Source organism: Wasmannia auropunctata, unplaced genomic scaffold (genome assembly GCF_000956235.1).
Source record: "Wasmannia auropunctata unplaced genomic scaffold, wasmannia.A_1.0 LD336002.1, whole genome shotgun sequence".
Taxonomy (NCBI): Eukaryota; Metazoa; Arthropoda; class Insecta; order Hymenoptera; family Formicidae; genus Wasmannia; species Wasmannia auropunctata.
The window spans coordinates 924,207-938,098 of record NW_012026888.1 but is presented as its reverse complement, the minus strand read 5'-3'; the positions used below and the strand labels follow the sequence as shown (position 1 = coordinate 938,098).

At 32.8% G+C, this 13,892-nt stretch overlaps 3 protein-coding genes across 3 annotated transcripts in view; 2 read left to right on the top strand and 1 right to left on the bottom strand.

Annotated features, from left to right (window-relative positions):
• Positions 1-3,538, top strand: part of LOC105453182 (very long-chain-fatty-acid--CoA ligase bubblegum) — an 11,322-nt gene extending 7,784 nt beyond the window's left edge. The window contains exons 5-12 of the mRNA XM_011694922.1: positions 432-627; positions 708-809; positions 898-1,044; positions 1,204-1,679; positions 1,779-1,993; positions 2,126-2,277; positions 2,346-2,471; positions 2,716-3,538. Coding sequence (XP_011693224.1) covers positions 432-627; positions 708-809; positions 898-1,044; positions 1,204-1,679; positions 1,779-1,993; positions 2,126-2,277; positions 2,346-2,471; positions 2,716-2,910 — 1,609 coding nt within the window. The 3' untranslated portion in view covers positions 2,911-3,538. The remainder of the gene's footprint in view (positions 1-431; positions 628-707; positions 810-897; positions 1,045-1,203; positions 1,680-1,778; positions 1,994-2,125; positions 2,278-2,345; positions 2,472-2,715) is intronic.
• Positions 3,539-4,135: 597 nt separating this feature from the next.
• On the bottom strand, positions 4,136-6,263 carry LOC105453181 (cAMP-regulated phosphoprotein 19-A). The gene is made up of 3 exons (XM_011694921.1): positions 5,859-6,263; positions 5,229-5,354; positions 4,136-5,114 (listed from the first exon to the last, which is right to left on the bottom strand). The coding sequence occupies exons 1-3, from the start codon at positions 5,898-5,900 to the stop codon at positions 4,941-4,943; spliced, it is 342 nt and encodes a 113-aa protein (XP_011693223.1). The 5' UTR covers positions 5,901-6,263; the 3' UTR covers positions 4,136-4,940.
• Positions 6,264-6,806: 543 nt separating this feature from the next.
• LOC105453180 (LETM1 and EF-hand domain-containing protein anon-60Da, mitochondrial) lies at positions 6,807-11,491 on the top strand. The gene is made up of 7 exons (XM_011694920.1): positions 6,807-7,048; positions 7,594-8,048; positions 8,121-8,291; positions 8,485-8,799; positions 8,892-9,365; positions 9,447-9,881; positions 10,004-11,491. The coding sequence occupies exons 1-7, from the start codon at positions 6,988-6,990 to the stop codon at positions 10,400-10,402; spliced, it is 2,310 nt and encodes a 769-aa protein (XP_011693222.1). The 5' UTR covers positions 6,807-6,987; the 3' UTR covers positions 10,403-11,491.
• The last annotated feature ends 2,401 nt before the right edge of the window (positions 11,492-13,892 follow it).

Below are 13,892 nucleotides of genomic sequence, written 5' to 3'. Positions count from 1 at the left end.
TATCCTCGATGAGTTTTACGGACATACAACAGTTTTGTTTAAGCAAATCACGAATCTTTTCTATACGGTTTCGATCATTCGACTGGCTGATGACCTCCTGTTGCTCTTACAATCTTATCATCTTTCAGCGATTCCATCCCGAAATTTTAAAAACCGCTCGTAAACTGATGCGATAATGCTTTGTCCTCATAAGCCTTTCTTCTTTAACAAAGATAGTACAGCCTCATTTATGTAGATAATACCACTAATACCGCACGAAGAAAGTTCGGAAACTTTTCGGACAGACTATGTATTCGCAATATTACTTATGCGACGATATAAAAACAATAAAACGATACGTTTGTAACAACGTATTATTTTTATTTTTCTATTTTTTTTTTTTAGTTAAATAGATTATAACACAAAATATTGTTGTTGTTGTTTTTTTTTAGTGGATTTGCTACAGGGATTTATACTACAAATTCTCCGGAAGCGTGCCAATATTGCGCTGACCACAGTCAGGCAAATATAATAGTCGTTGAAGATGAGAAACAGTTGGGGAAAATTTTGCAAATAAAACACAATTTGCCGCATTTGAAAGCAATTGTTCAATATGACGGCGTACCTACCGAGAAGGATGTTTTAAGTGTAAATTAATTACTATGCTTGCCTAATGTCTTTTTATTTAGTACATATGTACAAGTTATTATTATTTATTGTTTTTTCAGTGGAACGATTTATTGAACATCGGTAAGGCAGAATCAGAAGATAAATTACTATCTGTGTTAAAGACGATTGGGGTAAATGAATGTTGCATATTAGTGTATACGGTATGTTAAATTTATCACACGGTTAATTAAAACGCGACTGCCATGGTGATTAATATATTAATTTCTTAATTTGCAATCGTCTTTACAGTCGGGGACAGTCGGAAATCCAAAAGCCGTAATGTTAAGCCATGATAATATATTGCACGACGTACGGGCATTAATACCAGCGCTAGAAATTAAAGAAAAGGCAGAGGTTTTAATTAGCTATTTGCCATTATCTCATGTTGCAGCACAGGTAAGTTTCAAATAGAATAATATATTTTAGATATCTTAAGTGTAAAAATATTTCTCAATGACATTACTATGAATGCAAATTCTCACGTATATTAATTGCATATAAATACCTATTATAATTAAAAAAATTGGTTTATAATCATGTTTTTATTAATTCCAGCTAATTGATATCATAGCAAACATTATGCTAGCGACTACAGTATACTTTGCGGACCCGGGCGCGTTAAAGGGTACTTTATTAAATACGTTAATTGCGGTGCAGCCGACTTTATTCCTAGGGGTGCCCAGAGTGTGGGAAAAGATATACGAAAAGATGCAAGAAAAAGCGCGCAGTAACGGCCCAATAAAAACCTGGATTGCTAAGTGGGCAAAAGCCCAAGGTCTCCTTTATCACACGAATAAAATTAATGGCGTAGATTATAAACATTGGGGCTACATCTTTGCGAAATGGCTTGTTTTCGACAAAGTCAAGGCAGCATTGGGCTTAAGCAAATGCCATATATTCGCTTCCGCAGCAGCGCCCATAAGTTCCGACATTAAAAAATATTTCCTGAGTTTAGACATACCTCTGTTAGAAGCGTATGGAATGTCTGAAAGTGGTGGGGCTCATACGGTGTACGACTATAAGGAATTCGGGTAAATTACACCTACCTTTACTTCTTTGTATTGAATTTACATTAAAGATGTTTGCTTTCAAAATATATTGGTTAAATATCATTGTTAATTCTGATTTAGCATGGATGGTGTAGGAAGGCCTTTACCTGGACTATATACAAAATTAGACAATATAGATGAGAATGGTGAGGGAGAGGTTTGTATGGGTGGACGACATGTGTTTATGGGTTACTTAAATGCACCTGAGAAAACTGCAGAAGCCAAAGATAAAAATGGCTGGTTACACAGCGGTGATCTTGGCAAATTCGATTCAAAAGGAATTTTGTCAATTACTGGTCAGCATTTGTTTTTTACGCCTATTAACACTTATTATTATATAATAATAGACATTTGATAAAAATAATCACGTACATATGTACATGTATATATATCAGCCAATATAATACAGATTTTTTATGCATTCACAGGTAGAATAAAAGAGCTTATAATTACGAGTGGAGGAGAAAATGTGGCACCGTACAACATAGAGCAATCGATATTATCGGAATTACCATATTTAAGTAATGTTATGGTGATTGGAGATAAAAGGAAATATTTAACAGCCCTCGTCACGCTTAAGGTGCGATGAAAAGCAAAACAAAATGCAAAGTTAAACTTTTAAATATTCAAGTAATTTTTTTTTTCCAGAGTAATATGGATGAAGAAACTGGTGCACCACTAGATACGTTGAATCCAGACGTATCAAAATGGGCGAAGTCGATTGGTAGTAGTGCCAAAACAGTTACGGAAGTCATAAGTACTCGTGACACAGCCGTAAGTTGAATATATAAAAGAGATTCGTAATTAATAATAAATTATTTTACATTGCACAAATAGAAAAAACATTTTTTTTTTCTTAAGCTGGATCTAATTAAATCAAGCAAATGAGCGCGAATAAGCAACTTGCTTTAATAAATGCAAACGACAAACGACATCGCCACGTACAGTACCGTGGCATTCGTCGTTATTCGTTTGGTCTGAATCTTTAAATATTACAAAATGTTTCTTACTCTTCTAGATCTATGAAGAAATCGACAAGGCAATTAAGAGAGCAAATAAGCAAGCTGTAAGTAATGCTCAAAAAGTACAAAAATTCGAAATCCTTCCTCATGATTTTTCGATCCCAACCGGCGAATTGGGACCCACATTAAAGCTTAAAAAGAACGTAGTTCAGCAGATGTACGCTGACTTGATAAATAAAATGTATGAATGAATTTACTATACATTATACTGATATAATAGGGGGTGTTTATTACTAAAGAATCTCCATACACTATAGTTTTGTATGTGTACCGATATCTTGACATGCAGAACAAATTTTATAAGCAAGACGTAATTTGCATTTTTTTAATGCATTCTTTCAATTCGGATGGTTAAAGAAAATAAATCAAAACTAGATTAAGTTTCTCATAGATACTTATACAGATATTTTGTGATACTTTTGGCATACAAATGAGGGTTATATATATTACATATCTTGTACTATAAGAGCACAAGAGTAATCATAATAATAACATATGTATAAGAAGTTACTAGCATATTTGTTTTTATAAGATCATTTTGTTATTATAAATATATTTTAATTTCGTAATTATATATAAATATCACACAGATTACATCTTATATATTATTTCTTGGATATTATGGATTTAAGAAACTTCAAAAATTACAATGTTATCGAAAATTAAGTAGATTTCTATTTGTCACAACAAAAATCGCTATTTTTTTGTATCAAAATATTGTTTGCCACATGTATTCTATATGTAACAAACAGCAATATTCTAGTAATCTTCTAGAAAATATTTTCATTTGTCTTTCACCGCTAATTTTTTTGTGTGTACCATAGTCAAATTCTACAAACTTTACAAACAAATACTATGATTGGCTTTAATATGAATAGATACTACATAAAAATTTTCCTTCTAAATTTCACCAACAATTCAGATAAATTCTGTCTCCGTCATTTAGATTGGTTAAGCAAATTTATGCGATCACAGTATTTGCTAATCATTTATCTACTTCGGTTAATTTTTTGCAATAAAAAAATTTTGGATGTACTTGCAAGATCATTTTTTTGAGTGTCATACATAATTATACGCGCGCATGCACAAGAAAAAGATATAATCCATGTGATATTCGATATATATATAATTGCATAATTGAAAGATAAATATATAAAATTTTATTTCGTGTTATTGTAAATATATTTTAATATTTTGACAGAAAAGTCTGAAAAATTAAAAAAATTATATTTTTATATCTACATATAATTTTCTTTGCACAATAAATACAACTATTGTTCCTAATTTGTACACTTTTAAATTTTGATATCAATAAAAATGTTTAAAGAATTTTTGACAATTTTTTTAGTTATACAATACGTCATAATGGGAAAGTGATGTAATTGTAATGGTAAGGTAAGAATAAATGACAGAAAAGAGATTTTATAGTTGCAATATATTACTAAATGTAGTTTACAATAAGCAAAACTGTAGTTACGTTTAAAATTATTATGTTCATACTACAGATTTTTATAGTAAATACAGCTTTTCATAAGAAAATAGTCTTACTAAGAGCGCATCACAGCAACTTTGGAAATGCAGATCTGTATATCTTCTTATTCTCAATCTTACCATGCACACACAAGTGAATTATATTCAATTTACCGTGATTATACATCCAGGATAAGTTCTCCTGTTTGTTACATATTTATTATTATTACATTTACTTATCTCATTTTCAATAAATTTTTACATATGTGCATGTAGAATGCATATTTATTGCTGGCTAACAATATGACCTGAATATCTGTGCAGTTTTTTTTTTATTTTTAATTGTTTAATTGCAAAAATCAGATAAAATTACTTTCCAAGATAAAAATATCCAAATGGCAGACAATAAAGAAGAACTTAACGATATGTCAAGCTGATAGAGACACTTAGTTACTTTCATATATTATAAAACTTATATAGCACTGTGGCACATACGTATAGATCACTAGTTTTAATAATATTACAGATGCTGTTTCGAGAATAAGCAGCTAAAAATCAGATGGTTTCATAAAGACATGAGAAAATTTTATGGTACTGTGCTAAATTGTTTCGTGGAAGAGCTTCAAAATATTTTCAAGCGTAAAATTATATGAGACTCCAATTATTTATGACTGTACCATATTACTCCACCATCCAAACATAAGGCTAATTAAGAAAATGTAATCTTTCAAAATGATAGAGCAAGAGGATTTTATGATGTTGTCGATGTATTGAATTTTTGTTGTTGGATAATTGATGTTTTTCGCTGTGGTACTGTTTCTGGTGTTGGTATAGCGTCCCCTGTTGGCAGAACACCAGCTGGCTTTGGCTTAGCTGTGGACTTTTGCTTTGCCATTTGATAATCCCCAGAATCAAAATATTTTTGCTGAAAACGTTGAGATTGTTATTCGTTTGAAAAAAAACCGAAAGATTAAAAAAAAAGGCACAATCGTCTTTATAAGATACTCTACACGACAAAAATTAGCAGATTGACATTTACCCCCTTGGCTAGCCTTTTCTGCAGAAACGCAGAATGACCGCCAAACGGCCGACCACCTGGGAACTTTGCTTCGAGCTTTGCTTTTAATTTTTCTTCTTCCATTTTTTCTATAGCGTTCGACGATAGCTATAACAAAATCTTTAATGAAGTATATACGGTTTGTATACACGTGTCGAGTCTGTTTATAAACGAACAATGTTCCGTGTAAATAAAATTTTTGCAAAAGATTGTTTCTACTTAGGCATTTCTTAAGTCTTCTAAAATTCATATTAATATGTACAACACACTATATATTTATTTATGTTGCCGTACAAATGCTTAGCATTTATTGCACAAGCTACAAATAGACATAGCTCTCCAAATGTTTACGTATAATGCAGTGCAACATGGCATGTTGTTATTCCAGCATAATTAATCACTCACAAATGAAACAATGTGCAAGAGCTTTCTAATAAAATAAAACTGTTGCTGCTCTCTGTGATGAACGTTGCGATAACTCATCCGAGAGTGACCTCCGCAGCCTCTCTTGGCGCGTTAATTCACACAACACGCTAATTAATAATTATAAACTAATTCCATCCTTTTGGATTTAATCAATGATCTATGACGGAAATAAATCTCGCAACTTGCCTCTGCTGTCGGGCTCTGGTCGCTCGTCTGATCGTCACTCATCCTCGCGAGGTTTTGCAACTCCTAGCACTCTCTCTCTCGTCAGCGATCGCTCGTCGTCCAACCCAGTCCAACCGTAGTTACTACTCTCCGAATACTAATTTCGACACTCACGTATATAACGTACATAAGCTAAGTGATCGCGGCGCAATAACGGCAGCGTCTCTCAATCGTGCCCACCGCGGACGAGGCTCGTCCCTCCGCCGTGTCTTCCAGGCCGACAAGGTGGACGCGCGCACCGGGCGAGACCGACGATTGTCAACGAGAGTGTTTTCATACGCGAACGGCGGAAACGGCGACGGCGTCAACTCACATGCGGGGGGCCATATGTTCCCTGGGTGACCGTTACAGACGTCCGCTCCGCGCGCGGCGCGGCCGGTTTCCAACGCGCGATTCCCATAGGGTGACTCCGATGAATCGATCGGCGCGATTAGTTCAAACTTATAATCCGGCAGAATTTTACTTAAATCGCGGTATCCAAAATTCCTATAATTCACATTAGTTTGAAAGCTGTCGGACCTTCTTTGTTCTTCACGAAGGTAGAAAAAGGAAGGTGAATTAAATGTAAATCGCTAATGAAATAGACAGGACCGACAAGTCGCGTCAAACCTAATTCTATGCCCATCGATTCGATCTATATCGTTTTTAATTCCATATATCTTTTCTTTTTGTGTTAAAAAAAATTCAAAATTTGTTATTCATGTAGCAAGATGATTCTTTCTTTTTTTTTTTGAGCGAATAAAATAAAATAATACATACAAGTAATTACTTGGTGCAAGTAAATCATTGATTGACAATAAGTTAATCGGAGTCACCCGGAGAATAGAAAATGCGACATGCGACGCGACCCGCAGTTCGGAGCACGAGACACCCACGGAGTTTCTCATCTTCAGGATCTTTGCCAATCCGCGACAACAGCGCCAGCTGATCTTTTGACTCGATCTCCTCCAGTGCTCTCCGCCTCGGCTGTGTTCAAAGCGGACGGTGGCTCTTGATGGACGGTAACTTGTCGCGCATTCACATGGTACCTACTTGCTGCGAGGCGACACGACGAAGCGTTCCGGGATACTGACGGAGAGAGCGGCACGCCATGAACGCGTTAATTCACACGAAAACGATGATCGCCGGCCACGGTGGAGTCATAGCTCGACGTACGTCTCATCGTGCATTACTTCACGTCCCGTTATAGATCAGCGCGATTTTATACGCGATAACTTGTCCTCGTGTAGAGATAATTTTTCCCCATTACATTTATACGACGATAGAATATTACACGCGCCACCGTAGAATTAATAATGCGTCTCATTTGGAATGTCAACGCGTCTCCTCGAATTTCTTTGTCCAACATTCCATTATAATATAATCACGTTTACATTGAAAAGAAAAACGTGGCTGATCACAGGTTATGTTCAAGTACTTCAAGTTTTTTTTTTACAAATTCAATTTTTATAAATTTACATCTCTCGAAGAGCATATTTACCTTTCCTATTGCTTCGTCTTTCGATTATACGCGAATTTATTGCTAACAGCTGTACTTAACAATTATTTTAATTCTTTTTTCAATTAGTAGGAAAAGCAAAATGTTTTATTACTGTTAAAAATAACTTCTAATTTACGCTGGGATTAGATGAGCTAAATGATTTTGCCCCGTATTTGCCTCAATTATTAAATAATTAAAAACTTTTCTGTATTTCAGGGTACTCCCCGTTTAAATTATGGTACAACGCAAATCATACAATGGGCGGCATAGCTCTAATTTATACAGATTTGAGAGATCGAAGAAGATTATTGCTGGAACCTACACCGCCAACGATGTATATTAATGATAAAAGCATAGCGTGTCTACAAATACGTACTTTTTATGTAACTCCAAGTTGGAGTAGCCAAGAGCCGTCGTCTAAGATCGAAGAAACGGTGAAGAACATTAAAGAGGAGAAAGAGCTTAAAAGTAAGATGGAAACCGGTGCTGTGACAGAGTCTGAGCTAGCAAAGAAAGCTGTCGCTAAAGTGACAATGTGGCAAAAAATTAAGGGCGAGATATTGCATTACTATCACGGGTTTCGATTATTGGGACTCGATATGAAAGTGTCAGCAAAATTAATATGGAGAATTTTGCATGGGAACGTGCTCAGCAGAAGGGAGCATCGTTTGGTATGTTAAGAAAATTTTGTCACATGTCCATATATTAATGTTAAGATATTAATCAATCGTTTATTTTGACAGTTAATAAAAACGACCGGAGATATGTTCAGATTGATTCCATTCTCCGTTTTCATTATCGTTCCATTTATGGAGTTTCTGTTGCCAGTGGTAATTAAATTATTCCCTGGCATGCTACCTTCTACTTTCCAAACAGCAACTGAAAAGGAAGATAAACTTAAGCAGGCCTTGAAGGTATGAAAATATCAGAATTTAAATTTACTGAAATCTATAGAGACTAATTAAGGAGTAAATAAAAAGTTTTCATAAAAAGTATTACATATATACATAAACAAAATTTGGCAAATGTATATGAATTTAATACATAAAATATTATGGTAAGCTTCATACTTCGGCAAAAGCTTTATTAAACATTTTTTGCAAACAGGTCAAGATAGAAATGGCGAAATTTTTACAAAAAACATTGGATGAAATGGCATTGCAATCGTCAGATCACAAATCTGATAAGGCTAAAGAGTTCGCTGAATTTTTCTACAAAGTACGGACAACTGGCACCGTTGCAACCAATGAAGAAATCATGAAATTTAGCAAAGTTTTCGAGGATGAAATTACCCTAGATTCTCTTTCGCGGCCACAACTAATTGCTTTGTGCCGCGTATTGGATGTGCAAACACTTGGAACTACCAATTTCTTACGGTTTCTGCTTAGGATGAGACTCCGAAGTCTTACTGCAGATGATAAAGTACGTATTCAACGAAGTACACACTTCTTAATCTCTTTTATGAAATTCTTTCTCATTAAAATATTAAATATTCCTTTTTTCGGTTTTAATAGCTAATTGAGAAAGAAGGTGTCGATACTCTAACTAGAGCCGAATTGCAACAAGCTTGCAGGGCACGTGGTATGCGTGCTTATGGATTACCAGAGAGCAGATTAAGGGAACAATTGTCACAGTGGTTGGATTTGAGTTTAATTAAAAAGGTCTCACCCTCTTTATTACTGTTATCACGAGCGCTTATGATACCAGAGACGATACCTGTGTCAGACAAGCTAAAGGCGACTATTTCGGCCTTGCCTGATGCAGTCGTAGCACGTACAAAGGGCGCTATTGGAGAGAAAGAGGGTAAAGTGGACCATAAGACCAATATCGAGATCATAAAAATGGAAGAACGTAAAATCGAAGAAGAGAGAAAGGAAAAGAAAGAAGCCGAACCACAGCCAACTGTTTTGGAATCCAGTACTAAAGAAGATGAAATTACTACTACAGATGTCGAAGTTTTGGAACAAGCTCTGGATTCAGTTGGCAAAGTTAGTGCTATTACTAAAACACACTAATTATTCTTCAACATTTATTACAAAATTTTCAATATTACATGATCTTATTTTTAGGATAAAAATTTGGCTGTAGAGAAAGAGGAAATCAAGGAACTTAAAGAAGAAATGGCGGAATATCAAGAAGATGTTAAGGAATTGTATCAAATTAAAGCAGAGGCGAAAGGGGAAATCGATATAGAAAACATTAAAGTATCGAAAGGTGCTAATAGACTATTCAAGAAAGTAAACAAAATGATCTCGAAAATGGACGCCGTTCTGTTGGAGCTCGAGCAATCTGAGAAAAAAGTTAAACAAAGAATGAAGTCTTTAGGTCCTGATGAGAACGATGAGAAAGATGTTGAAGAATTAGTTAAAATAGATGAGCTGGTTGGAGCCATTAAACAAATCCAAAATGTACCCGATGAACATCGTTTAAAACGCATAGCAGAAATTTTAGGGAAAATTGATGACGATCAAGATGGTGCAATAAAAATAGAAGATGTATTAAAGGTACAGGGCAGACTATAAATTTTTATTAATTATGCGCGATAAGCATGATTACACAATTATATCTATTAATGTAACTTTAATATAATATTACTTATATTAATTACATGATATAATGTTTACAGGTTGTAGAATTAATAGGTAAGGAAGATGTTAAATTAAGTAAAGAACAAGTGGATGAACTGATAGAGTTAATGGATAAAGAAGAAGTATTAGAAGTAGAGGAACAAATACAAAAATCGTTGGAAAAGGATTGCAAGACATCCCAGACAGATGAGAACATAAAAGCTACGCATAAATCTACAGTTCCAGCCACGCCGGTGACAATCGAGCCGGGATTTGGAAAAGAGGAGTTAGCAGATGATGCTGTCATAGAATCCAAAACCTATGGGGATCCTGAAGAGGATAAACAGAAATCAACTGCCGTTCTTAAAAGTAATTCCAAAGCCGATGAGATCAAAAATCCTCCAATTACATCAGGTGTTTCACCAGCGAAAAAGACAGAAGGTTCTAAACAACTGTGATTAGCGCACAATGAAATATAAATTAGCATATGTAATTATCAACAATATTTTTAATGAAAGAAGAATTTATAAGTTTAATAACGGATCTTCGTCTGTGTGTATCTCACGTATTTTCTTTAGAAAAATTTTCAATTTTCGTAAATAGAGTGGATAATACAATGAGAAAGAGAGAGAGAGAGCTAAATCTTTTATTGACACAAGGCACAAAGATGATTTCAATTGGCCATCATGACATAAGTATTTATCTTGTATATAAAAAACGTATATTAAATATATGTAATATATCAGTCGTTTATAATATTTGAGTAATATCGAGTAATATTGATTTTTAACTTCATACTGCATTGTATGCACACACAAAAACCCGAAGTTTCCCGTTGAAGACTGTGATGCATTTAACAGCATCATTTATTGTTCTCTTTTATTCATCGTGATGCACTTGTGTTGATCACATAAATGCATTAATTATTCTGTAATTAATTGTCGATGTTGTGTGTCATAATTTTAAAAGGAACGAGTAGAATATCGTTAGCCTAAACATTGACAACGAATTACAGATATTTAGTTTTTTTTTTTTTTAATTACAATACAGTTTAATTTCCGTAAGTCCAGAGGGTAAATCATTCCAACTATTTCAATGCCGTTGTACACTTCTCGATATGTTGAATATATGCCTGTTATAATTCAAAATAATAGTCTTCAATTGTATTATCTTGTAACTTAAACACTGATATTACAAAATAATTGGTTGCTCAAAATACAAAGCAAAATAGATGTACATACAATAATTTATAATGTACGTACAGTAATTTATAAGTATTTATTTTCATTTGCGAAAAATACAAGAAAGCAAACTTAGCTATTCAATACAAAACTGAATATTATTTGTGCTTTGTACTAATAGAGCGTTAAATTTGTAAAAGAAATTTTGTTTACAAGATAATTCTATTACAAGATGTTATATCGATTTCGGAGCCCTGTATGTATATAAGGAAAAGGGAAATATTTATTACATATTTACGTTACTCTATAATGTTAATTGGACGAAGACCTCTACGATGTATTATAAAGATATGAATTCAGAAAGAATATTCAGAATGATCTATTTCTTTACTTCTGCGCATGAAAGTCTTAATATGTATGTAAGAATACATATGTATTATTTTTTTAAATTTTTATAGGATGCTCTTTCAAAAGAAATAAAATTGTAAAATTAAGTCCTAAAAAATGGGGTTTTCATAAAATTTTATATTGCTGCATCATTCTACTTTATTTGTTCTATTTCCTGCATTTCGTTGCTTCTTTGCATTTGCTGTAAAAATAATTTAAAAAAAAAAGATATTTTTAAATTTTAATATATGTATAATTAAATATTATGACATCGTATTCCTATGAAAATTTATTTTATAACTATGTCATTTTACATTTAACATAAAATGATAGGAAGTATTTATAAAAAATTATAATTTATTAATATTTCTAAAAATATATAAGAAATATGCACATATGTAAAGTAGTATATTGCACAATTTGAATTATTTAACATAAAATGATAGGAAGTATTTATAAAAAATTATAATTTATTAATATTTCTAAAAATATATAAGAAATATGCACATATGTAAAGTAGTATATTGCACAATTTGAATTATTTTAAATTATTTCAACATGAATTTTGGATAAAATATTTTCATACAAATACAATAGATTCGTTATGTAATGATTAATCATCGAATATATTTATCAATTATATATTTTTTGTTTATATTTATTGGCTTTTACCAATTAAATATTATTTTTTACGGTGCTATGTTGCATGGAAAATTATGTTTAGACCTAATTTCCTTAACAGCATTTTAACGAATGCAACGAAATAACTAGTTACAACAAAAGTTGTTTTATGATAAATTTATTTTACTTTCCATTACTTTTTCAATAAGAATACTTGAATAATAAATTAATCATTTTTATCATATATAAAAAGTAAAATTTCTGTCAATCTTTTAATTAGATTTGTATTTACTGTTTGCCAATATTAACACAAGTGATTCACTTAAACTTCAGCATTGAATATATGTATAATATATGTAACTAAATCATTTAATCATTATTTGTCAAAATAAGAGAGAGAATATAAAAGATATTTAATGTCGTGTTTTAATAATATTAGGATTTAATAAATATATCTTAAAATATTTGGGATTGGTTAATCACAAAATAATTTGGATATATTAGGTGTGCAAATTAATTCAGTGTCTTTTTTCATGAAAGTCAAAGTTTATTCACAAAAAATGAAAGTTTAATATTTGAAATAATATTTATTATTTTCTATAACTTTATTCCATCTATCGGACAACTGATAAATATCCTCGCGGAAAAAATTGGCTTGGTTTTCGAGATGAAGTCAATTTTCAAAATTTTTTCAGAGTTCTTCCACTGTTTTAAAATGTGTGTCAGCTAGATAATGTTGAAACAATCGAAATAGATAATAATTCGATCTAGCTAGATCTAATAAACAAGCTGCCTAAAGGAGAATTTCTCAGTCCAAAGCATAGATAACATTTCGTCCCTTTTACAACATAATCGCATGTTTCCTAATTCTGGGGCCAGTATACGGTCTCTTTTGCTCTAATTCATCGCTCAAATTGATAAATTGCTATTAGTAACGCTCTGTTGTAAGTCTGATTAGGATCCGGCAACTCATAACACATCCTTTTGTATCCCACTAGATACAGCAAAATCTTTTTGGGCGCCAATAAAAAATTTTGGGCTTAGAGCCGATGTTGATGGTGACCTATTCATGATTTTCGGCATTTAGAGTTGATATGTAATATCCATTTATCCGTAACAATTTTGTGCAAAAAATCGTTTCTTTTAAACCGGATCAGCAAAGATATGGTCGTGTCGTGTGAATCTTTGCTTTTTGTTGTCCGAACTGAGATCACGAATGAGAATCTACTTATCCTCCTTTTGAATCTCTCTGATATATGTGCATGGGTATGCATTAATAGATAACTTCAAGTTACAATGCCAAGCTCTTTAAGTTTGAGCGGAGTTTTCATTCAATAGTTGCTCAAGTTTTTTTGTATTCAAATTTTTTTAGACCTGGACTTAATAGATTAAAATCTCCACTTCAAACCTGATATCTAATTTTTGCACATTTTATGAGTCATAGTGCCTTCACTCAGAGCAGAACGAATCATTTCCTTGACTTCTTTTTTAGTAGCAGTCTTTTTTAATTGAAATGCGAAAAAAAAATACAATACCTCAAATACTGCTTTTCGACACTGTGTTCAGTACTGTTTCGTGAGGTTTTGTCTGATTCACCAAAGTATGGCTGCAATCTGAATGTTCACAGCGTGAATCATTTCTCTCTTGGAATCATTTCAGTCTTAATTGTTACAAACAAGGACAAATAATACGAGTACTGTGAGCGTGAATCAGACCACGGTCTAAATTGTATTTTGGAAAGTTAGAAACCACTTGTAAA